The following is a 26,072-nucleotide window of genomic DNA, read 5'->3' as shown; positions in this document are numbered from 1 at the left end:
GTACAACATCTTTAACACATTTACACAGACATGCAGTGTGTCTCAAATTAGAAGGTGCATCTATTATGTTTCAAGGCCAGCTGTAGGCTACTTGCACAATAAATTATCCAAAATGTCTTCAACCTTTAGCCACTCGGATAATCATTCTAAAATATCTAAAACCAGAGATTACACAAAAAATAAAGCCAGGAAAGTGTTCTAAATCTTATAAAGGTCATTGATATATATTTTTTGGCTAAAAGGGTGAAGTGTCCCTTTAGCACTTAGCTCAGTTAAAAGATTATTCAACAAGTGTTTTGGTTAAAATAGTGCGCACCATGTGACGTCGCATTCCCCTGCCCAGCCTGAACTGAACGCGCGTCCCTGAGAGCAGCGACCTCCACACAAACACATGTATAAAGTACAGTATGTAGCCTTCAGCCCTCTACCACGTCTGGAAACATCTGGAACAAGCTAGGCGACTTCTGACTGCGCACAGTGCGCAGTGCGCGCGCGCGCACACACACACACACACACACACACACACACACACACACACACACACAAAACTCCCATATCTGCTGGGCGAAGTACAACAATGTGCAAACACAGCAGCAAGATTTGTGAGTTGCTGTGATAGGAGAAGGATATAAAATGGACACAACCTAATCATTGTGTATATTCCTGCACTATACCTGCATCGAGTGATCTTGGTTGGTACATAGAAGTTGATCTATTGAAGATTCTGACCTTCAAAGTACATACTTTTTGTTTTGATTGTATTGCTGTATTGTTGTATTGTTCTTTCTGCTTTGGCAATGTAAACGTATGTTTTCTCATGCCAATAAAGCCCTTTGAATTGAATTGAATTTAATTGCTTGCACCTGCTGCATGTGTTCTAGCTGCGTCAATGAATACTCTAAGATTCAGACAACTGGGTAGCTCCTCCTATACAGTCCAGCTGGACTGGATCAATCAAATTACTTCCTGGCTCCAACAATAACAACAACAGTAGGGCACTAGGCCTATAAACAGGGGAAAATATAACGACGTTTTATTTTTTATGTCATTATAAGCATCATGAGCGGCTTCGGAGATGTCCTGAAGGAGATTGGCGAGTTTGGAGCGTTTCAGAAACGCTTATTGGCTGCAATATGCATTCCCAACATCTTCACCGCATTTCACATGTTCAGTCAGGTGTTCACGGGTCTCAGTTTCCAACACAATTGCAAGACCGACTGGATTTTGCATCGTGGCCCCAATTTGACCCATGAGCAGCAGAAGAACCTCACGCTGCCTGTGGACAAGGACGGCCAGTATGACAGCTGTAGAATGTTCACACCGGTGGATCTGGATTTGGAGACCATCGAGGCGTATGGGATTAATGATACCACACACTGCATAGATGGATGGGAATGGGATTACCATGCAGAGCCGGTCACCACCAGCATAGTGACAGAGGTAGGCGATTGAACATACAGTATAGGCTACTTTGGCGCTGGTGTCCCGAGTCCTGACCTGTTGATGAGAATAATTTAAACATTTTAGCCTAGCAGCACATCAACAATAGGCAATAGGAATATGCTCTCTAATTCATTGGACTTTTGACCTGCAAGCTTGTCAACAACATACAGTAACTCTGAGAGTGCAGAGGGTGCTTTTAGTTTAATTTCGTTGAAGTTAAATAAAATAAAAAGTTAGAGAACCACTATCCTAGTCCCAGTGCACTAATAATGTGCCATATAGTGTCATAGTAAATCAGTGACATAAATATTCTGAAGAAAACCAGTGGAGACTGATAATCGGTTTGCATGCCCTATTGGGTCTTATAATCAAAATGACATTATAATGTTATATGTAAAAAACACATTTGTGTCTAGTTGGCAATGGTAAAACCATTAGTCCTGTTTAACAGCCATTTTCACTTCCGTTTATATATGATTTTGGGATAAAACTTTGTCTGTCATACACTTTTTTGCTCTTAACTTTGTTGTCACTCATATTGCACCTAAACATTGTAGGCTAGCTATGTTTAATTGGGGAATACCGGTGTATATATATTTTAAATTAAACACATTTTTAAATCTGGTTCTGTTTTCTTCCTGTTCCACATTTCTTCTAGTTTAATCTAGTATGTGAGAACAGTGGTTTGAAAGAGGCATCACAGTCCATCTACATGGCAGGTCTTCTCATTGGAGCACTGATATTTGGACCAATGGCTGACAGGTATTTACTGAGCAATACAGCATATCGATATTATATCGATATTGTCATATGATACACTACAATTAATTGTCTGATCTTGTAGGTAATCTTTTTAGCTATTTAAAAAAGATATATACCTATTGTCATCATAACACAATATTATCACCACAATATTGAGGTATTTGGTCAAACTAAATGGTGATAATTGATTTTGTCCATATCGCCCAGCCCTTCCCCTATAAGGACCTTTATTATACTGGTGGTTTTCTATCATATCAACACTTCTGTTCAAGTTGCCACATTAAACATAGAACAATAAGTCCACTTGTCCGTTATATAGCGGCGTGGACAGTTAACAGTTAACCTGGTAGGACAGCTAACCAGTCTGCAGTCTGGAGTGAAGAACCATTGTTACGCACCTTGATTAAATACATTTAGCTACGAGCTTTGAGCTAAGTATGTTCAGTGTGGTACAGTTCTTTCTTTCTTTCTTAGATTTCAACCCATTAAGACCTGATGCAGATTCTACAAATGCCTTCTAAATCAGTGGTTTAGGACCCCCAAATTGATTGGCTGTAGACCCCAATCTGAAAATGTGTTTGGCCAGGGACGCCCCAAATATATTCCTTGATTATTTTTTTGCTGCACTGGAACGGTCCCCCTCAAGAACCCTTGGGGGTCCTCTGAACCCACTTTGAGAACTACTGTTCTAAATGTAAAATGTTTTCTGAAAAACCTGTTGCAATTAAAATCTAAAATGACACACATGCTTTCCCAGGTTTTAATATGTTTAAATAAGGAATTAAATCAATGTGAAAGCACCGTCTACTCAGGCTCAGCTATACTGAACATCCTCTAATATTCCACATGGCCTCATCTTTCTCAAGGTCCAGTCAGTTGTCACCAGAAACTCCATGTAATATTTGCACTGCAGAGCAGTTGATGTATAACTCATGGTAATGTAAATACAAAGTAGAATTTGGGTTAGGTTAGTGAATTGCTGTACATGATTGACCCCTCAAGTAGCAGCTGACAGTTGTCTCGACTCTCTATAGACTTGCCCTCTGTTCTGGAAAGTATTTGGGACATATTAGATGTAATGGGATAATTTGTATTTTTATGTTGATCAATAGAAATAAAAATTTGATATTACAAAACACTACTTCCATTATTCAAATAATGTGCAAGATTAACTCTGTTATTGGCAGTGGTGGAAAAAGTAAAAGTTCGGAATTAAAAAATTACTATCAAAATGTAATTTTATGAATCAAATGTAGAAAGTACTCAATATGGAGAATGTCTCATGTCAAGTTTTCAAATGTATAAAAGTATTTTGAAAATAGCAGATCTACAAGCGCACAATGCGACACATTGCGAGCTTGTAGGAAATGTAGGATTTTAGGGTTTAATGTATGTTTTTTTTATAATAAATAAATACAAATCTACAAAGTAACTAAAGTTTTTAAATAATTGTAGTGGAGTAAAAGTACAATAGTTACATCTGAGATGTAAACGTACATAAGTAAATGTACTTAAGTTAATTTCCACCACGGGTTATTTGTTCTAAATATTTATTGTATTTTTGGTTAATTGTCGCTTCTCTGTCTGTGCAGATATGGTCGTCGCTTTGTGATTCTGCTCTCGCTGTTTCTCCAGCTCGTGTTTGGTGTGGGAGCTGCTTTCTCCCCTAACATCTATGTTTACATAGCCCTACGATTTGGTGTAGGCGCTTCAGTCTCTGGCATCTCCATCAACACGTTTGTCCTAGGTAGGTACACCGTTCCCCTGGGTTTCTAGTCATGTTTACTGTCATGATGTATGCTTGACTCAGTGGCGAAACACTCATCTGCGTAAGCGTATCGATATCCAGATATGATGACCGTCCACTAGTACTGTCTCAGAGACTGACTGCCTGTGCGAAATGATGCATGCTCTGTTCCTGTTCATTTTGTTCTTATCTTTGTTTTCATATCTGCTAGGGACGTCCTATATCCACTGTTCATACTGTATATATTTCTCTGTGTCTGACTATTAAACTAGAATGTATGTGCAAAACGGCCTGGTGTAGTGGTGTTGACATAATGGTGTCCGCGCCTCTTACTCAGCTGATCCTCACCTGACCCAAGACCCCTTTGGTTTAGATGGAGACTCTTGGTACCATTCAGATGGTCAACCTAAGTCACAACATTTTTGAGACTTGGTGATACTTTGAGCAATGCTGTTCCACAGTTGGTTGTACTTTGTGCAGCAGAAAAGAGCAGTGAATGGCTTTTTACCAGCTTGCTAAAGCAGGTCTAGGAACACCCTGATGAAATGTAGGCATTTCCTTCCAAAATGGGGCCCTTCATTTCTTCTTGACACCCAAGGAAACTCTACCTCTATCCTCTCTCTTTTCATGAAAACTACAAATCCACTTATTTACACCTGTAAATATTTCAATACCATACATGACTACATAGTACATTTAGGAATTGCTGTGTGCTCTCATGCAATGTACAATCATAGAATGGCAGCATACAAGATATGATGAACCAAATGGAAGATAATAAATGACGCAATGTCATGTCAGATGAGGATTCTGTGGCTACAAATCTGTATTCTGGATACAAAATAAAAGGGTCTTAATTTTTACTTCTAGGTGAGTTTGAGTTTTTTCCTCAGCATTTCTACTTACATTTACTACTTTACATCACAGAGGGGAAGAAAATTAATAAATAAAAATAAAAAAATTATAAAAATAAATTGCACACACTCCCTGGATGCCAACGATTAACCTCTGCCCCACATTTTCCAGAATGGCCTGTTGTAGCGTCACCAGGAGGCTTAAACACATTTTATTTATATTAATCCTCCAGATTCTGTCCAGAAATCCTGCAAATCGTTACACAGTATCTCTATATTCATGTGTTCAAGACTGATCTGTCCTAATCCTAATTGGCTATTGGCTTTCAAAGTTTGCAGGATTGGCCCATTTTGAACAAAAAGCCTCAAATCATGAACGCAGCGTGCAATTTACGTGAAATCTCTCACGGACTTTCCTACTAGGCTGAGGAATATATCCCACCCTTTTCACATTGGCCTGTTATAGGTGGATTTTTGCAAAACACTTTTTTGGAACAAAATGCCTCAAATCATCCAATTGCCATCCAAGGCGTAAGAAGAAATGGCACCCTTTTCACATTGTCCTATTATAGCACCACCAGGAGGCCACAACCTAACCTGGCCTGGTGGAGACACTTTATCTAGTTATGGATGCTTTTCAGCCATTCATGGCTTTTGTTGACTTTTTATATTGGAAAGAATGTTTGTTTTAATTTAATTTGGCACCAACTAGACATAAACGTTGGATGTTTAGTTTAATTTGACCGACCCGATTACTGAATCAATTACTGAATGTCAGTAATTGACACATTAGGTGTCCACTAGACTAGGACAGAGCTTCTCTACAGTACTATGTCCCCACTGTGATATGCTCTAAAAGTATGAATAACATGTTTTTACAGATGGTCTTTAACATTAGGATCGACACAATATGTGTCAATAGAATAGAATGTATGGGGAATTAATCGTGTGTTATTTCTTTGAAGGGGCCGAGTGGACCGGTTCCTCCAAGCGGGCGCTGTTCACCATTCTCTCCCACTGCCACTATGCTCTTGGACTGATGATCCTGTCAGGCATCGCCTATGGCATACGTGACTGGAGAGTCCTGCAGCTGGTTCTTTCTGGTCCAGTCGTAATTCTGGTTGTTTTTTATTGGTCAGTTGCCCGTTATATGTGTTATTGTCACTGGTTCTCATAACTGTGGGAGATATACCTAAAGAAAAAGATCATTACTGCATCAAATGTAACTGTGTGTGTGTGTGTGTGTGTGTGTGTGTGTGTGTGTGTGTGTGTGTGTGTGTGTGTGTGGGGGGGTGGGGGTGGGGGTGGGTACGGCACTTTGCAGTCCCCTCTAGCGGTTGCCCTAGTGCTGATCCCTCTTATCAGGCTTCCTTTTTAGGAATTCCCTTAGCGGAGACCATGTAGGGTCTTGTAAATAATACAAGTTGTTAATGTTGTTGGTACATTTTGTAAAGCGTCCTTGGGTTCATGAAAGGCGCTATATTAATTCAAGTTATTATTAATAGTTAGTTAGTTTCAATGTTGAAAGTAATGTTAAAGTTCTCAGTCAGTCGTGACTAATTTCAGTCATTTGGATTCCATAGAAGCCAGCATGTCTTCTCTGGAAGTGTGTGTTGTGCTGAGAAAACGGCCTACCTATATCCCTCCTTTGTCCTTTTCATACCGTTCCATAAGTCGCACAGGACTTAATCATACAAATAATCTTCATTTTATTTTTATTTAATTCATGCATTCTGTGACTGTCAGGATTCTCCCAGAGTCGGCTCGGTGGTTCATGACCCAGGGCAGGCAGGATGACCTCAGAAAGGAGGTCAGGAAAGCGGCCTTGATCAACGGCAGGGAGGTCCCAGAATCTCTGCTTGACAAGGTATGTGTACCACCATGTAGTTCTGTATTCATCTGCTGGCTGGAACCAAAACTGAACACCAGAGAAGCCAGTTAAATGTATATTTTATTTAATCAATTAAAACCGGGCAAGCGTCTTACGTGAGTTTAGACTTTTAGCCATATTTTATACTTTGGCTATATCGCTATGAGCTTGTAGATCTGCTATTTTTGAAAATAGTGAAAATCTGTGGAAATCTTTGAATACTGTTGTGTATACAGTATGTGTGTATATTTTTCAAAAAGAACATTTTTATCTCAAATCTTGGAACAAAATATTTTGAGATGTGGGTCGGTGGCCAAATGCATACTTTTGGGCGTCCTTGAAGAGTAAAAAACAGTTTTAGAACAACTGATATTGTGTGTGTGTGTGTGTGTGTGTGTGTGTGTGTGTGTGTGTGTGTGTGTGTGTGTGTGTGTGTGTGTGTGTGTGTGTGTGTGTGTGTGTGTGTTCATGCTGCTCTAAACTTGGAAAAATACATGTATTCTTGTAAATCTCAATGAGACATTCACCTGGTGAAAATTAAGGATATGATGATGATTGATTTGTTTAGCTGGAGGCTGAGGCCACACCCAAGTCAGGGAACATGTTGGACCTTTTCAGGATCTCATATTTGAGAAAGCGGGTTCTCATATTGAATTATCTCTGGTAAGTATTATGTTTAAATGCATTGTACAATTTTGACCCTGCTAATGATGTGAGCAATGTTTAGTTTAGCTTATTTGATCATCTTCACCAGTATCGATACAATTGTACATCAACATAAGCAAACTGTTATATAGTTAAAGGTGATCAAAAGGAATAGGCTGAAGCTAAAAGCTTATATGCCTTTCCTATGTACAAAAAGCATAATTTTAGTTACTAAAATAGTTACAACAATTGAACATTTCTGCAGTACTCGCTCATCAATCCAAACAAATTAATTACCAGATTCAAATACATAAACCAAATACAAAAACAATCCCCCACCCATCTTTCACCTGTGTCATTATATAGATCCACCTGGATCTATATGATGGAAGTAATTATACACTACATAACCATTATTTAGACATTATAATTATTACGGTTATAATTAATACCATCATTCTTTATCATATTATATTAACATCATCATCAACACCGATATGGTCATCTCTGCCATTATCGCTAACATTATCATCATCACCACCATACTACCCTCATTATGTATTATACTATTATTATATATTTATACTGTATTTAGCCAGGAGAATACGCTTGAACAGTATTTTGAATTGTGTGATATTTCTGCTGTGTTGAACATCCTCTAACCATGCTAAATGCTATAACCAATGTTAACATTTTATTCATATTACATTTTCTTAATTATTCTTGGGTCTTTTATGTCTATGCCCCGATTTTACCTAGTTTGTAATTGTATCCTTTAGCCCATGTAATTGTTTGGTTGCCTTTGCTGTTTTCATGCCATGCTTTTAAAATCACTTTGGGATTTGCAAGAATGTATAGTGAGTTATGACTCAAATGTACAGCATCTGTATTGCACATGATTTGTGAAGTCGGGACAGTTTGTCCGAACGCTTTCCATTATTTCCAATCATTATTCTTTTCCTAGGTTTGTAACAAGTCTTGTCTACTATGGAGTGAGCCTAAACGTTGGCAACTTTGGCGTGGATATCTACCTCACGCAGCTCATCTTTGGCATGGCAGAACTCCCTGCGCGCCTGGGCAGTCTGCCTCTCATCGAGTACTTTGGGAGGAGGCTATGCCAAGCAGCGGCTCTGTTCTTTGGGGGCACTGCTTGCCTGGTGATTCTCATTGTGCCAACGGGTAACTTGAACTCTTCGCCGTCCTTTAACTCATTTGCCTTCATTTATAAACAATGCCTGCATACACGCACATTTGATTGTTTTTGTTTTTGCACTGCTTTTAAATACTTTGCTTTTACCTTCTTGAAGCCCTTTGAGCTGCATATACTTTAATGTCTATGGGACACATTTCCAATAATCCAAGTTTGTATATAATATGTCATGTTGTAGTCGTTCTTTAATGAATGTTCTTCGTCATTTACCTGTCAGATCTTCCTGTGGTGATAACAGTCATAGCAGTGGTTGCCAAGTTCACCCTGGCTGCATCTTTCACCATAGTTTATGTCTATACGGCAGAGCTCTACCCAACTGTTGTAAGGTAAAAAATAAATCGATCTAGTAATTGTTTACTAGATGTATATTATATAAAAACAGCCATTTCTAATGGTGATTGTATAACTCATTGGTTGGGATGATATAAAATGCCATTTTAACTCGCACTGATTATGACGTGACATTTCTGCTGTGTCCCTGCCCTGGCAGGCAGAATGGCGTGGGGCTTAACTCCATGTGTGCCCGAGTGGCGGGCATCCTGGCTCCACTAATCGGGCTCCTGGAGGTCCACCACTCTGCAATCCCCATGTTGATATACGGCATCCTCCCGTTTGTTGGCGGGGGGCTCTGCTTCCTACTGCCTGAGACCCTCAACACTGAACTTCAGGATCACACAACGGCCACGTAAGCCCTCTCAGTATATTGTGGTTAACAGAATGGACAGACATACAAGAATGAATCCACAGACAGACAGACACCGCCGTTGTTTTTTCCTTTTTCTAATTTGTCAAAGTAAATGATTTAAAACACATGCTTCAATCACAGATTTATTTATTTATTGTCATTGTTTATTCATTTCAGAACACCAGAGAATGGGAATGCTATTACCGAACCCTACAAGAAAGGGAATCCACTGAAGAGCACACAATTATAAATCATGGGTGAAATCACTACGGTATATAAGTTTCATAATTTGTCTATTGTAGTTTTTGCAATTGTATACCATACCAGACACCAGTTAAAGAAATGTCTCCGGAGGAGCAGGATTATGAAGCCATACACACAAATATTTAGTTATCTAAATGCTCAGATATATATATATATATATATATTCAAACGTTTCCAAAAAAAATTGTTTTTCAACAATCTTCAAAAATAGCAGTACAAGTACAAGATTTGGTGACATCAATTGATATGAATTCAATGACAAGTAGGCTACTTTGTAAACTGTATTTAATAACTCAAATGTTTTGCAATAAAAAAATATTACACACCCCACTCCACACACTTGTTGATATCCATTTTCAGGTGCTTTGAGTCTATGGAAAAATGCTACTGTGAAGGATGATTATTACAATAATTATTCATTTTAAATATATCTCGGGAGTCGGTCGTGGCATTTCCATACACAAGTTTAACCATGATTACCATAAGGTCTTGAGGATAATTTGTTTGTCATTTACAGCATGTCACATATTTTCTAAACGTGTGCATCACAGCAGGGTGTCTCCACAATGGTCTGGGGGTTTCTGTCATCACCGTCATGCCTGCTATCAACAAAAGAAGACTTTAATGTAGACCACACTGTTACCATACTGTATTACCATTTTGGTTATACTTTTGAACACTCTGTGAACCCCATGTCTGTAATGGATTATAAATATATGTATAATGCATATAATTATAAATAATAATAATCATGTAAATACTCTTAATGCTTTATTTGGTTTTTAGTAGTAACTATAGGTGTACTCACTGGGGATTATGAACAGGTTTAGATGACCTATGCCTCAGACTCGGTACTGGTCTTCAGAATCAGAAGCCACCGGTCCTTGTGTTGGGTGTGGCCAAATCCCTCATCATAGTTGCCCTTCCTCCTGAATAGCTGCTGGTAGTGAAATATGCAGTAGAACTCTCCGTACAGAGGTGCATAACTGCGTACGCTACAATAGAAAACATTCCGGCACAATTATTTTAACCACTTAAATGGTAGTTTACACCCAGAAAAGTTTCTTTTCCATCCACCAGCTGTCTAAAAACCCGGTTTTGAAGCTGTGCACAGCCGAAAACGTGCGCGGATAGTGTGGCAGCACCTTTTTTCTCTCTCTCTCTCTCTCTCTCTCTCTCTCTCTCTCTCTCTCTCTCTCTCTCTCTCTCTCTCTCTCTCTCTCTATATATATATATAATATTCTTTTTGCATTCCTGAGCCAATAATTTGATGCTGCTCAGTAGTCTAATGATAATTGATAAGAAAATAACATATTTTTTGGGGGTGAATTACTCCTTAAAACCCTATAATCTTAGGGAATTGAGTTATAACTGCTTTTTCTACACCACAAATAGCAAAAATAGCAGATCTACAAGATCACAACATTGAGCTTGTAGATCGTCCATTTTTGGCGAATGTTCCCACCAGAATAGGCATGCAGGGGTTCAAGTGTTTAAGATTTGATTCTTCAAGCAGATGATGTTGATTCATAATAGGTTTGTGTTCAAATCATGAAACCTTTTGATTAGATTTAATCATCTGTCATAGATTCTTTTTTTGCGTTGGCTATTCAAAAATATCAGATATACATTGTACAAGCTCAGTGTGTTACTTTGTGTCGCTCAGCTATAGCTTGTATACCTGCTATTTCTGAATATTTTCTTTTAAAAATGTTGAATAATTTTGGATTTCCAAAGAATTTGAGAACTACTGATTTAGAAGCCATTTCTAGAATCGGCCGCAGGTCTTAATGGGTAAATAACCACACCTAGGGCTTGAGTAAAGTAAAGTGTTAATTGTGACACATTGCTTTCACTTTTACTTTTCTTATCTTTGGTTTATATGTTGATTGTTGACAGAATCATTACTAAAAGGTATAAAGATGTATGATTCCAGTTGATTTTCTTGGTAGAATAATTCTAAAATCTCACCTCAGTTTTTTCTTACAGTGTTTACAACAGAAACAGTTTTTGTGAAAAATGAACTTGTCTGCTGTAAATTTCTCCATTGGATAAACTGGCTTCAGGCATGCTGAACACATATCTTGAGCAGAATGTTGAAACTGAGGAGAAGAGTAGAAGTGTGTAAAGCATAGATTTCACAGTTGGCTTCATAGACTTGTTTGACCACACTGTCATCAGTGTATGTTGGATTCATGTTAATGTGTATTTTCAGACATTTAACATTTTAAACCCTCAATATTTAGTCAACTTGACTGTTGCTCTTTTTCCTTCTTCACCAACTCTCCAAAATAGCCAATCTGCTAGATCTGTGTCTATTGTTGGCTAATGTTCCCCATCACAAAGATTTGGTGGACTCTCTGAGTACCCCTAGGGGCACCAGACCCCCTGTTGAAGTCTCATGGTGTAAAAGGATCATTGTATGACAACAACAATAACTTGAAATAACAAAACATTTAAACTAAAATTGTGACATGTATTTAATTTCAAATTCAGACAAAATGTATATAAATAATACAACCTAAAAATCTTCCAGATTTTGCATGAAATAACCATAATATTCAGTTCTAAACAATGCAATACATGTCCACCCCTTAGTACGAAAAAACATTATCAACAAATAGCTATCAAATAATTTGTATTGGAAATATTTTCAGTGGATTTCTAAGAGCTTGACTCGCTGTCGGGTGGAAACCTCTGTCCAAAACCCCTCCTTAGGTTTTATTATTGTGTTTATAAACTAAAATAGTGAAGACAGCAGATCTACAAGCTCAGAGCGTGTCGCATGCATCAGATCTTCTATTTTCTTTTCACATCCATTCATGTTGCACCAGTTTTTAATATAACATTTCTTCAGTTGTCTGATCTGCTACTTCTCTTGACTCTTGTATGATGAAGTAGGGTAGGGTATTCATTTACAAAAATACATAAAAACTAGTTGAAACATGGAGATACAAGGTTTCTACCCGACAGCAACGATATTCACACTTCTGGTTTGTTGCTGTTGACGGGCAGCCTGACCTTTGGATACATAGTGACCTGATTTGTGGTCGGACTGGTCACTCACTACCTGACCACTAAGTGACGTCCTTGTTTCTGGCTGAGGTGCGACAATGGTGGAGATTTTGGATGAGTGAACCCCGTTGCCAGAGTCATCTGCCCTTATGATTCTCTGTTTTGGTGCCTGACTGTCACGCTGTTGCCGTCACAGTCGGTCTGTACCTCTAGTACGCTGACCTCGCGTTTGGAGTTGTGTTTGTTGTGCTTTTGACCTCCTTTTCTAGAGTCCCGCTTTTTGCCTTGAGCCCCGGCAGTGTTGCATTTCAGGGTCTTTGTCGAACGGAATTTCTCGGGTGTGTTTGGGCTACATGTTGCGGCCTCTGGTGTCACTACCTGTGTTTTATCATTCTTTCTAGCAGCAGATTGGATTTCGATAAAGGCAGGGGAGGACGGAGGACTAGCGCATGGCTTTGGACCGGGTACCTCTGATCCTGGACTCTGGTCAACCTGCAGACCTGTGACTCTCTGAGTGGTAAGGCTTTCTTGTGTCTGTGATGTTGCAGTTCTGGTTGATCCAATGCTAATCATGCTAATATTACCAGAAGTAGACGGACGCACGGCCCCTAGGGACTCTTTAAACAGGCCAGATAAACCAGCAATGTCAGAGTCAGATTTCAAGTTAGAGACGGAACAGAGTGCCTTCTTGATGGCGTCTTCAATATCCACTAATCTGGCTAAGGTCTGTTCTTTTAAGTTCATGATTTCCTCGCTAGCTCTCTCTAGATCTCCGAAGACGTGTGCCATCGACGACATGCTTTCAGTGTGCTGCGGGGGCGCCGTCTTGACTCTGTGTCCCACCTTTGCGGCTTGCTTTGGTTTCTTTGCTTGAGAGGCGACGACCCATTCTGGCACATTATCAAACACGCTCTGCAGTGAACTCACGTCGACGTTGCTTGTATCCTGTTCGATCTCATCGACCTTTGTCAGAATGTTCCGCAGCTCCTCTTGCTTTTGCATGTTGTCGAAAATCTCCATGGCCGCCGTCATGTTTCCTCTCATGATCTCGTCCATGTGGACCGACAGTCTCTGCAGTCGTTCATCCTCCGTCTCCATTCTCACCTTCTTCTCCCTCATTACAACTCCCTCATTACTTGTTTGTAATGAATTCTCTTTGTCTGTGCTGCTGTTGTTAGTTGATGTGTGCTCATGGAAGTTTGGTTTTTTACCACACGTGGGATCGATAAAAACGTGTGGTTCCGCATCTGTGTGTGTGAGAATAGTTGAATTGTCATGTCCAGATGAATGTTTGGGGGTTTTGTTCTCATTCTGGGAAATTCTTACTCTCTTAGGTTTTACGGGAGCAATCTTGAGCTGAGCATTCTTTCCCCCTCCGAATTTCTTACGTGATTCCTGGAAATCTACCGGACACTCTTCTACGGCATTCTCGTTTTCTTTGGCTGAATCATTCTGCGGAGATTTTTCCTCTGATATAATAGGCATGCCCTCTGGTTGGCTAAGGTTACCCTCATTCAGTAAGCTGGAAGCACCACTTATTCCATTGCTGGGAGTTAACTGAATCTCCTCTGACGTCTGGGTAGCTTCAACCGGCGGCTGATTCGTGTCACAGTCAAGAACATGCAGCCTTGATTTTGTTGCATGGTCTGTTTGCGGCAAGCCTTTAGCAAGTGCATCTTTATAAGACATTTGTCTTGTAAGTAATAACTGATGAGGTTGCTCCTCTTTTGATTCTTTTATTTCAGCAGTCGTAGAACCGATTAGAATTATGTTTGTCGATTCATTATTTGCATGGTCTGGTTTCAAATGTGCAGGTTTAGGAGGGATAGCTGGTTTTGGAGCAGTAGACCTCCTGCTAGTCTTGGAGGAAGGTCCCGTGGCTGGTACATGTGGCGTTTGACATGGACTTGGTGGCTCTGCAACAGCTGAACTCTGCTCATCAGTGGTCAATTGGCCAAAATCTGCACAGGGCGCTGATTTAGATTCGGTCAACTGTTCAACTTTGTTTTGAACACACACTGTTTTACACGTTTTGGTGGAGCCACGATATATCATCGCCGCTTTGAAGTCACCTTTGGAGACGTTAATGTTGGACCTCTCCAGGGAATCCAAGGCTGTCTGGAGATTACCATGAACAACCTCCTCCTTATCTTCTTGATGCAGTTCTGTTGTTGCACTCTGCAAAGACTTAATGGCTGCTTTTAAGTGCCCTTTCTGAACTACCTCTGTGCCCTGTTGGTCGTCTTCGGTGACACAGGTTTCACTGGCTGAGTCTGTATCTGTACAGTTTGTCTCTGTATTCTCATGTTGGCTCTTTGATGTGTGGTCAGAGGTGTTGGAAGTCTTTTGTTTTTGCACGTTGCTGGGGATGAATCCTGCTTGCACTTTGGCAACATTCGCTACCTCAACGTCACTCCTCGCTACAGAGGATATATGATGAAGCTTTGAAAGTTCCTTTGCCTCATTTGTGGCCTGCTGGAGACTGCAGATCGCAGCCTTGAGGTGACAGAGTTCGTAATCATCATTTACCGCTTGTTGCAGTTGGTCCAATGTTTCACATGGTTCTGCTGACGTAGATTCAGTCAAAAGTCCAAATTTGTTTTCAGCTGGGTTTCGAGCAGACATTGCATCAACTGTTTTCCACGTTTCTTTGTGGGATTTGGAGGAGCCACGGTATATCATAGCTGCTTTGAAGTCCCCTTTGGAGACGTTAATGCTGGATTTCTCCAGAGAATCCAAAGTCGCCTGGAGATTTCCATGAACAACCTCCTCCTTATCTTCTTGATGCAGTTCTGTTGCAGCACTCTGCAAAGACTTAATGGCTGCTTTTAAGTGTCCTTTCTGAACTACCTCTGTGCCCTGTTGGCCCTCTTCTGCACCACAAGTGTCGCTGGCTGAATCTGGACCTGCTGAACTCTGCTTTTCAGTGGTCAATTGGCCTAAATCTACACAGGACACAGACTTGGATTCAGTTTCTGCTAGGTATTTAACACACGCCATTTTACTAGTTTCTTTGTGGGATTTGGAGGAGCCACGGTATATCATTGCTGCTTTGAAGTCCCCTTTGGAGACGTTAATGCTGGATTTCTCCAGAGAATCCAAAGTCGCCTGGAGATTTCCATGAACAACCTCCTCCTTATCTTCTTGATGCAGTTCTGTTGCAGCACTCTGCAAAGACTTAATTGCTGCTTTTAAGTGTCCTTTCTGAACTACCTCTGTGCCCTGTTGGCCCTCTTCTGCACCACAAGTGTCACTGGCTGAATCTGTATCTGGACCTGCTGAACACTGCCCTTCAGTGGTGTTCAATTGGCCAAAATCTACACAGGACACTGACTTAGATTCTGTTTCTGGTGGTTTTTTACCACACACAGTTTTAGAAGTTTCTTTGTGGGATTTGGAGGAGCTACGGTATATCATAGCCGCTTTGAAGTCCCCTTTGGAGACGTTAATGCTGGATTTCTCCAGGGAATCCAAGGCTGACTGGAGATTACCATGAACAACCTCCTCCTTATCTTCTTGATGCAGTTCTGTTGCAGCACTCTGCAAAGACTTAATTGCTGCTTTTAAGTGGCCTTTCTGAACTACCTCTGTGCCCTGTTGGGCTTCACCACACACGTCACTGGCTGAATCTGCATCTGTACAGCTTGTCTCCATTTTCTCATGTGTCTCCTCAAGACATGGATGTGACTCATGTGGTGCAACTTTGAAGACACTCGCTTTTTCCTGACCATGTGAGAATACATGGGTGTCACGTTTTGAAGAAGGCTCCCTGTTGTTTCCACGTGTCTTACTTTGACATGTGAGTCCAGGAGAAAGCTTGCGAACTATCGGTTTGGGTTGGACGGGACGTTGATCTGCAGAGAACATGTTTCTCAATTTCTTCACGTCCACCGGGACCCATTCAGGATCGTCTACCTGATCTTCTTGTCTAGGGCAAGTCTCTGTGCCATCTCGCGCCAGAGCCTGGGTCTGGTCAGGACAGGGTTCCTGCTCCGAGGGCTCAACCCGAAGAGTTTTCAAATACTCCAAATCCCCCTTCTCGATGCAGCTACTGAACAGTTTCACATTCCCCTTCATGTTGGCGTCGGGCGTGATCGACACCGGACAGACTTGGTCTTGAGCGTTGGCTAGAAGGCAGCTTATGGTTGATTTAACATCCCCTTTTATTACATCTTGAATGCCAATTGTGCTGTCCTTTGCCACTGCACTCATCTCCGGTTCGCCGGGTTCAATGCTGCACCCTTGCGGAGGAGGGCGGTAACCTTTCACGTCCCCCTCAGCGTAACGGTAGAGGGAGTACACAGTGACTTCATCCTCTTGAATGATCACTCCTTTTCTCAGGGAGTTGTCTTGGTACAGAATATCCTCGATGAGCTGAACTGCATTGGCTGTTTTGTTTTGGTGCTGGTGAACTGGTACATCCACCAGCGTGAGTGCTACGTTTCCTTCCTTATCCTCCTTCAGGTAGATGACCCGTGGCTTCAGGTTTGCCCTCGGCAACAGCTGTAGTATGAAATTATTTGCCCCGCCATCTGCCACCTCATCATATTGTATCTCTGGCCCAGTTTGGGATACCGTATATTTAGCCTTTGTGGCTATCATCGTCTCGTGGACCTCAATGACGGCCCCATCCGAATGGACGGCATTAAAGTGATAGAGACAGTTCAGTGTTTCGTTTATTCTCTCCACTACCGTCTCCTTCTCTTCCCTGTTCTGGTGCATGATTTTATGAAACGGCATGGATTCAAACAGGTGGGTTCTGTTCTTAACCTGAGCCTCGCTAGCCCTGTTGTTGTCTACGGCCGGCTCACCATAGGGTGACCTGGGTGTTTCACAGTCGCGTTGTTTGTCTCTGTTCATGTTTGTTGAGATAAAAGGGTTGTTTTGGAACAGATCTGTACTTGTTCTTATTAAATCAACCGTTCCCCCAAAGCCCTCCGTTTCCTCAAAGCTATCGGAAAAGCCCACTGACTGATCCTCAGAGACGGGTTTGACGGCTGGCATGCCTTTCTTGTGTTCTTGATCTTTGTGTTTGGAGCCTGAACCAACAACAGGGATGTGTGCCTCCTGCTTGTGACACTGCTTTGCCAAATCAATGTTTTCAACAGAGACACTGGTGTTTTCTCTGTGTTGCTTCTGTTTTTTGCCCTTCTTCTCAAACTTTTGTTTTCTCTTTTGCACTGCCCCTGTCTCATCCTCGGAAATGACCACCTTGCCCTGAGACATGCCGCTGTCTGAACTTGGTTTAAAGTTGTCAACACATTGGCTCTCAAACATCTTTCTGGCAGACTGAACATCTATTTTAACCATCTCCTCCTCGGGTTCCACATCGCAGTCGTTAGTGGAAGTGTCCCTTTGGGCAACCTCCAAGGTTTCATTAATCCTCTCATTCTGAGCTGATGTTCTTCTAACATCCCATCCCTCTGCTGTTGCTTCTGCCATGTGTGTCTTGGTGGCATGGGGAGCCTCTGTGTTGTGCATGTTCTCAAATAACCAGCGCCTGGAGAGCACCTCTCCCTCAAATCCACTTTCGGCCGCTGTTGGCCCACTCTCTAGGTTCAGAACCTCAGCCAGCTCCTCGTCCACCACCCCATCGAACGTCTTCAGCTCTGGGTGAGTATGCTTGAGGAGCCTCCGCAGTTCGCACTTTTGCCGTTGTTGGTAAAACATCTCTTTGGATGGCTGGGGTGGCACAGAGTGCACGACGGGCTGGACGTGTATCCCAGAGATGTGTCCCGCAGCTCCTGGCGGAAATCTGTCCTGATGAGGTAGAGGAGCGTCCCCTTTCATTCGCTTGGGTTCTTCTGCCATCTTATAGGTGAAGAGCAAAACAGTATTGTCATCATTGTGCCGTTATGTCACACTGTCCAATAGAACTCATGCGCAAAATGGGCAACCAACCAAGCTTTGGGGAATCAGAGCGATGTCTTACCATATGTGAGTTGGTTCAGCCAATATGCATTCCACATGCATTCCAAGTGGTGGGTTAGTTGCACTCCAAGACAAACTGCCATTGTACTTTAATTGTAGCAAGAAATTCATTTTCAATGTTGTAAAAAGGTAAACGGGCATAAATATTGTAGGGGCAATATTTTACAGTAGGCATATAGTAGTTTCTACTTAAAAACACAGACCAGGACAAATCACCACAAACATGCCAAAACCATTGCTCAAATTCTGCACACCATTTAGCTTACCTTTACTCTTTTCCCAAATCCAGACGAGTGATTCTGAGCCTAGAAGGAAACAATCATTATCTCAGGTCATGTGTATAAACCATAAAATGAGCAATGTTTTCATCAGAGTGGGGCCTTTAGCCAAAACTGAACTTGTAATACTGTAGCTCGTCATGTGCCTATGCAATGGGAATGTCAAAGTGCATATTCCTCCATAGATCATTGACTACAGTAGCAGCTGCACATCCTCTTTATCAGTCTCGTTAGCACATTGAGCTTGCAAAGTGTGTAGACCTGGGTCAGACCCATGTGGAAGACCCCTGGTGTACACTTAGTCTCTTTTAAGATTTCAAACCACACATTGACTAGTAGTTTCCATTAGCACTTGAAGCTTTATTTCAAGCAGTGGTGGAAAAAGTACTCACGTTTTTACTTAAAGGGGAATACCACATTATGAAATACGTACATCTTTGCGATGTCACATAGATGTACTTCATAATTTTAATGATTTTTATCAATTCACTTGAGTAAAAGTAGAAATGTATTGGTATCAAAAATGAATTACTAAAAGTAGCAGATTGCTACACAATGCCTCACGATTGTAGATCGGCTATTCTCAAATGGCCGAAATGTATAGGGCTGAATGGTTTTGTAATAATAATCAAAATCTAAATACTCAAGTAATGTAAAACAAATACCTCATTAATTTACTTTAGTACAGTAAATGTACTTTCCACCACTGATTTCAATGTGTACAGGATTTTAAGACCTAAAACATTCCAAATGTGTGTTAGCTGATAACGATTGGTCTCGTATTAAATACAATAAGACAAAAACAAGAAAGAAAATCATTGAGAGTTTTTGATGAATCTGAAGCGCATTTAGTTCTCTATACAGTATTCTGATATTTGTCCAAATAACTACCTGGAATTCAAGAATCGAGTACAAAAGACACAGTATATTTGTAGCATGAGACTATAGATCCAAAAAGGCAATAGGAGACAACGACTGACCGGTGGTTCTGCAGCTGCCACCTTGGACAGATAGAGAGCAGAGATGGATCTGACTGAGCTGCTGGCCTGGACCAAAGAGCTGTCTCTGAAGTCTGCAATAGACCTCCTCTTATCCTCTGCAGAAACAACATACATGTACAATTATAGTGTTGATTTTGACAGTTTTAGTCTTGTCTTTTGAGTAAAACTTAAATGTCGTAAGATTTCTGTCGACTAATCTATACAGTTGATTTAGTCGACTAAAATGTATTTTGGCAGGCCGTCATGGTGTTGTAATGGCAGATTTTACACTTGGTTATGTGCTGAAAATAGCCGATTTACAAGCTCAACCAAACGCAACCAAACGTATCAATATATAATCAGTCTTAGTTTCAGTCATCATTATTTAGTTTCTATTCCGTTTTTGTCAGTGAAAAAAGGTAGATGTTTCGTCAAACAGATACAGTAGTTGTAGATGTGATCACCCTGGGATGATTGATGATGATAGGACTGTTATGTACACTATGTACACACGTACAGTACACAAGGCTGTATAATACAATGCGATCACATTTTTCTTCACAGTCTTTCTCTGGCCAGGACTTTACCCTTTCAACTGTTTCAACGGGATCCCTAGCAAGAGCCTCCACGAGCTCCAGCATCAGTATCCCAGCTCTGCTAGGATCCTGATGAGAGTGTGTGTGGTAAGTACAGTACGAGCACATCACACACCCATCCTCCAACTCACTGCATTGGCTTGGCTTGGCTTCCCATCTCCTCCCCGGACAGAATACACTCTGTTAACCCATCAATGCATCCACGGTAACAGTAACCTTTACTGTAATGTAGAACAGCGATTTGTTTCAAGTACACTATAAATAAAAATGCATCACATGGGGTTCGTTGCCACTCTGTAAAGTAGTCCATTTTGTTTCTGGCCTAGATTGACAATGAAAAGATTTAGTGTAGTAAATATGAAGACAAAGACAGCTGCCTCATGTCACGAGTATTTTAAGAGACATGTCATAAGATCATGTGATTGAGAGGTGGCGATAGGGTTCTGCGACTACGCAGATCATGAAAACAAAAAATGTCATATGGCATAACGTCGACAACCGAAACCAACAACTAGTATGCAGTGTAGTAATTGTCAATAAAAAGAAGTTGCTGTTGATTGTCATTACTCATTACACCAATCTGTTAAAGCTGATCTTCAACAGCTGCCATGAAGGCAAGTTATAAATGCACTGCTAGCGTGGAGTAGCGGGACTGACACCTGACTCCACTGACACAGATTTAGATTGAACCTATAAAGACCAGGGAAGCATCTGTGCCATTTTAGACTTTAGCTGTATTATATAGTATTCCAAAATGGCTCACTGCGAGCGTGTAGTTCTGCTATTTTTTCGTTTGAATGCAAATCTTTGAATATAAACATTTTTAAGGAAACATTCTTTCTTCTGGCGGCCCTGGAGCAAAATATTTTAGGATGGGTGTCCACAATTATATACAAATTTGGGGCTCCTTGACATTATTTTTTAGAATCGGCCTCAGGTCTTATTAATGAGTTAAGTGGATAGGAACAACGGTAAACACACGTCTTTTAACCCCACGCAATTAATTGTTCACTATCAATTTGCAAAGAGATGAGTCAAAATTTGAATTAAAGAACCTCCTTCTGGAGTTGTGAATCCTGGCTGTATGGATTAGGTCACACTTAGTGATGTCAAAACCTCACTCAGACAAACGCACTTCCTTCAAGAAATATGAATGCAATTCATAATTAAATTATTAGTGATCTATTACAACAGATAATAATATTAAAAACAAAAACATACAATTGTGTAATTGTGTAATTATAATATTGAGTCTAATTCATATTAAGTATAAATAATACGCATACAGAGGGCTGGTTATGTACGTTAAACTAAGATTTTCAAAGAATTATGGGTGTAGTAAAAACAAAAGTACAATATTTGCCTCTTGAGATGTAGTGGAGTGGAAGTAAAAGTGTTGAAAAGTGGAAGTAAATGTACTTAGTTATACTGTACTTTCCACCACTGCCTGTAAACAACATGCTTGTAATCTTACAAGCGCACACACACACACACACACACACACACACACACACACACACACACACACACACACACACACACACACACACACACACACACACACACACACACACACACCAATGCAGGTTTATGCAACACATCCAGGCACGACCCAGAGGTTGTTGGTATAAATCTGTACTCACAGAGCGAAACGCCTCCCGATCCCTTTTGTTTCTATGGTGTGTGTCTCTCCTGGATTGAATCAAAGCTGTGTAGAGAGGTGTCTGTCTGGTCCTACTGTGTGGGTGATCTTCTCTCATGTGCAGAGTACAGACCCCAAAGTCTGTTTCACTCTTTCTTGGTCATGCCCTTGTTGCTCGCCTGCATGTGGATGCTTTTACAGTCATCCCTGTTGTGCAGAGACAGCTGACCCTGTTGTGCACACTCATGCAGGCCTTGTGCACTGTTGCCCTGTCCGAGTATTATAAGCGACTTTGGGCTCGTTTTATTTTATAAAGTCGCTTGTAAATATTGGTAATCGCCTCTTGCGTTTTTTTTGGGCTTGTTTCCCTAAAGTGTACATGCTTATTTGGGCTCGTTAAAGCAGTGGTTCTATGTCAAAGTCCCCCATTATTATGTAATTGTCCGCGTACCCCATCTGAATATTTTGCGTCACAGACCCCCATACAAGATTTGTGTTGTTATTGTTCAAATGTTTCTAAAATATTCCACATTTCTTTTTTTGTGGGGGACAATAGCAGATCTACAAGCTCACAGCTCGTTGCATCGTGACTGAGCTTGTAGATCAGCTACTTTCAAAAATACAGTAGCTTTTAAAGTGCTCATAGATTTGCTTCTGTCGGGCCAGCTAGTTTCATATAGACCTGGTTGATTATTTCTCTCGAAGAATCTGGCAACCCTGGACTTGGGTTGTAGCAGGTTATTTCTGTCCTAGACTTGACTGGAGTGGCCCAGCATGCCCACAGACAGCAGGCTGAGTCAATCACAGCTCCCTGCACTGTCATGGTGTTGATAAGATTCCCGTCCACACTGCCCCGGCCTTCCTCCCCTGTCCACATGCATACCCTCTTAGACTTTATTTCGGTTGCATGGCTCAGTGTGTGACTCTCTATGATGTCGGTTTGTTTACCAGCAGCGTTGGCGTCGTTCAGCCTAAGATTAGTGAGGCGCCACAGAGTTCCTTCGCAATTTAATCATCTGCGGTACTAATCGGCCATTACCGTGCCTGCATTTATTTATTCCTGTTTTTCCCCGTAACCCAACTGTAATTCAGATTCCAAACTGATTTAACAAACTAACAATTTTCATTTAGAAGACATGATTAGATGGTACTCACCAGATTCAGATGCTGTTATTTTTTCGAAATCAATATCACCTATGGTCCGTCTTCGGGTTTTATTCACCACCTAGAGAGAGACAATTTGGAGAGATAGAATGCTACCTCTTTTTTATTATTCCACATTATTAGAAACGGAATCCAAAGGAAAGTACGCACATCTCTAAATAAAAACGTTCAGGTGCTGAACAAAAAGATACGTACAGGAGAAGGAGAGAATGTCCACACACTGTTGAGTACCTCCCACTGGAATTTTTATTTAATAAAGGATGACAACGTTTCGACCCCTTGTGGGTCTTTGTCAGGCATGAAGACAACAACATAATATTTATACAGTACATACAACTAACAGTTGGCCTTAAGTTCTACTTATTCTATGTGTTCTTGGCTTGACACTACTCAGCCTGACTTCATAGATGTGGGGGAATGGTAATTATCAGGGCTTGTTCGTTGTTAAAACATGCCTCTATCTGTATATAACGCGCCTATTCTGTTGTCCTCGTACCTGGCGAAGATCCACAAGGGGACGAAATGTCATCCTTTATTAAATAAAAACTCCAGTGGGAGCTACTCAACAGTGTGCAGACATTCTCTCCTGCTCCTGTTCCACATTATTGACACTAAACAGTTTACCTTCAGTGTCACCCCATTTTCTTTAGTATTAGCTTTAGCATCATCAGGCATGGCAATGGGAGCACCAGCAGATGTTGGGCCTCCTTCCCGCTTCTCTGTGGGGGGGTCCTTGTTCCCCTCAAAACCTCCTTTCACCTCCTCTGGTGTAACGTAGGCAGCGCTAGGAGGTGTATCCGTGAGTCTTGTGGCTCTCGTCACCGGGCAAGGGGTGTCACGCTTGGACTCAAACAGAGCTCTCAGGGCCCCCGTGCCCCCGGAGCTGTGCTGTAGGCTCCCCATGGACTTACTGCGGGTCAAGTTGGTCTTGACCAGAGCGGGACGTTCCTTCTCCTCATTCCTCTTCAGCAGGGTGTCCAGTGTGTGCTCTGGTTGTTTGCTTTCCAACTGGACGCTCACGTTGGGAGAGGAGGACGTGGTGGTCGTCGACTTTAGGGTTGTCTAGTGGTGAAACAATGAAACCGTACACATGTCTGGCTTGCAACAGTTTTCTTGTCAAATCTCATTGTTACACTAATAGGTAAAAGAAGATTTTTTTTACCTCTTGCGGTGAAGGTTTCAGATTCGGTTCGACACGTTTGGTTGAAGACACATCCATTTTTCTTTCCAACTGGACGCTCACGTTGGGAGAGGAGGACGTGGTGGTTGTCGACTTTAGGGTTGTCTAGTGGTGAAACAATGAAACCGTACACATGTCTGGCTTGCAACAGTTTTCTTGTAAAATGTAATTGTTACACTAATAGGTAAAAGAAGATTTTTTTTACCTCTTGCGGTGATGGTTTCAGATTCGGTTCGACACGTTTGGTTGAAGACACATCCATTTTTTTGCTCACTTCCACTGTGGTTTGGTATCTGTGGCATGTGAGGAGAAGACATAATATCACCACACAGCCATAACAATTACATAAAGGTCAGACTGGGCGACGATGACTAGTGGTTGTCATAGTTACTAAGTAAGCCTTGCCGAGCCATGAGGCTCATAGGGCAGGATCTCCTGTTTCTGTATAGAGTGAGGTTGCTTGATGTAGGCCTACAAGTACATCCCCAGGGTCCAGCCATGATGTACACCCCTGGACATGACTGCTATGCTAGTATGTCGCAGATGCTTACCCCCAATCCAACCATTGATGCTGAGTGCCAGGCAGGGACGCACTAAGTAAGTAAGTAGGTCGGAGGAGGAGGAGCTTATTGACGGTATCAGCCGAAAACACGGTTCAGTCCCTGTTACAATGCGCTAGACCCCTGGGAGATCAAATGCTAAGGTGGAGTGCCATTTCTACCATCAGCTCCGCATCCAAGCCGTGCTACTCATATGCTGAGTTGGCGGTGCAAGTGATCGAACCCATGACCTTGTGATCCAAAGGCACTGTGTGCCATTTTATAGTCTTTCTTATGACCCGGCCGAGGAATCAAACTCTTGAGTCTGACCTCCCAATCTCAGGACCGGACAACATAACCACAATGCCACTGAGCTGGTAGTTGTCACAGACATGGACGGAATTATGTAGATGGAATTTATCTTACCTAGCAACAAGCAGGGACACCGATGTCTTCCGGTCTTTAAGTCCTGCTTCTGTCCAGATGGGCGTGTCGCATGACGAGGCGACGCTCTTCAGGGACTGAGTGCGTCTCAGGTTGCTCTTCCAGTCCATGGTCCAGCCCGGGTCATCAGACTTCCCTCTGATATGAACGATAAGGCCGTCATCACACGATTAGCACACAATAACAAATGACACTGATCAAGTGATCATCCCCTGTATCGCGACTTTGAACGCATGCCATCTGGACGAAGATACAGGAAAAAAATGCCTTGTGTCTCTGTATGTCTGTTTAGGGTGCCCCCAGCACCTAGTCTCAGCACACCTAGTCTCAGCGCTGCCTCCAGCACCTAGTCTCAGCACACCTAGGGCTGTATTTTGCGTGTCTTAAGTACCAGGTCTTATTCCCTAACTTGAGTAAACTAAAGACCTGGAGGCGTGATCAATGCTCTTTGGCCACTCAGAATAGCCAAATGGCATTGATCACGCCTCCAGGTCTTTAGTTTACTCAAGTTAGGTAATAAGACCTGGTACTTAAGACACGCAAAATACAGCCCCTAGTCCCTAGAGGGGAACGTAATTATGGTAATCCACAGTCCTGTTTATCAAAAGCAATGCATATATATAAAGGTTACTCAAGTACTGTACTTGGCCTTTTGAGGTATTGTTTACTCTCTTCAGTATTTACAATTTTCATTTTTCAATATGTTTACTTCTATCCCACTACATCTCAGAGGGAAATATTGATACATTGTATACAAATATTGATTGGTACAGTATTGATACTGCTTCTTTTACAGGGCAGTTTCTACTCATAAGTATCCCAA

At 41.5% G+C, this 26,072-nt stretch overlaps 2 protein-coding genes across 2 annotated transcripts; one reads left to right on the top strand and one right to left on the bottom strand.

The window, feature by feature from the left end:
• Positions 1 to 1,059: 1,059 nt before the first annotated feature.
• On the top strand, positions 1,060 to 9,498 carry slc22a13b (solute carrier family 22 member 13b; the record flags this gene model as incomplete). Its single annotated transcript, XM_080793931.1, has 10 exons — positions 1,060 to 1,440; positions 2,102 to 2,205; positions 3,798 to 3,952; positions 5,772 to 5,940; positions 6,553 to 6,673; positions 7,245 to 7,339; positions 8,286 to 8,500; positions 8,749 to 8,857; positions 9,022 to 9,216; positions 9,394 to 9,498. 10 exons carry the CDS (start codon positions 1,060 to 1,062, stop codon positions 9,464 to 9,466), a joined length of 1,617 nt encoding a protein of 538 aa, XP_080650057.1. The 3' UTR covers positions 9,467 to 9,498.
• Positions 9,499 to 11,953: 2,455 nt separating this feature from the next.
• LOC308336538 (uncharacterized protein) lies at positions 11,954 to 22,069 on the bottom strand. Its single transcript, XM_080793926.1, has 4 exons — positions 21,924 to 22,069; positions 19,685 to 19,800; positions 18,693 to 18,731; positions 11,954 to 18,306 (listed from the first exon to the last, which is right to left on the bottom strand). Exon 4 carries the CDS (start codon positions 18,304 to 18,306, stop codon positions 12,643 to 12,645), a length of 5,664 nt encoding a protein of 1,887 aa, XP_080650052.1. The 5' UTR covers positions 18,693 to 18,731; positions 19,685 to 19,800; positions 21,924 to 22,069; the 3' UTR covers positions 11,954 to 12,642.
• Between the last annotated feature and the right edge of the window lie 4,003 nt (positions 22,070 to 26,072).

Source organism: Protomyctophum bolini (genome assembly GCF_963924005.1).
Source record: "Protomyctophum bolini genome assembly, chromosome: 21".
In the NCBI taxonomy this organism is placed as follows: domain Eukaryota; kingdom Metazoa; phylum Chordata; class Actinopteri; order Myctophiformes; family Myctophidae; genus Protomyctophum; species Protomyctophum bolini.
This window is presented reverse-complemented; position numbering and strand designations above follow the sequence as displayed.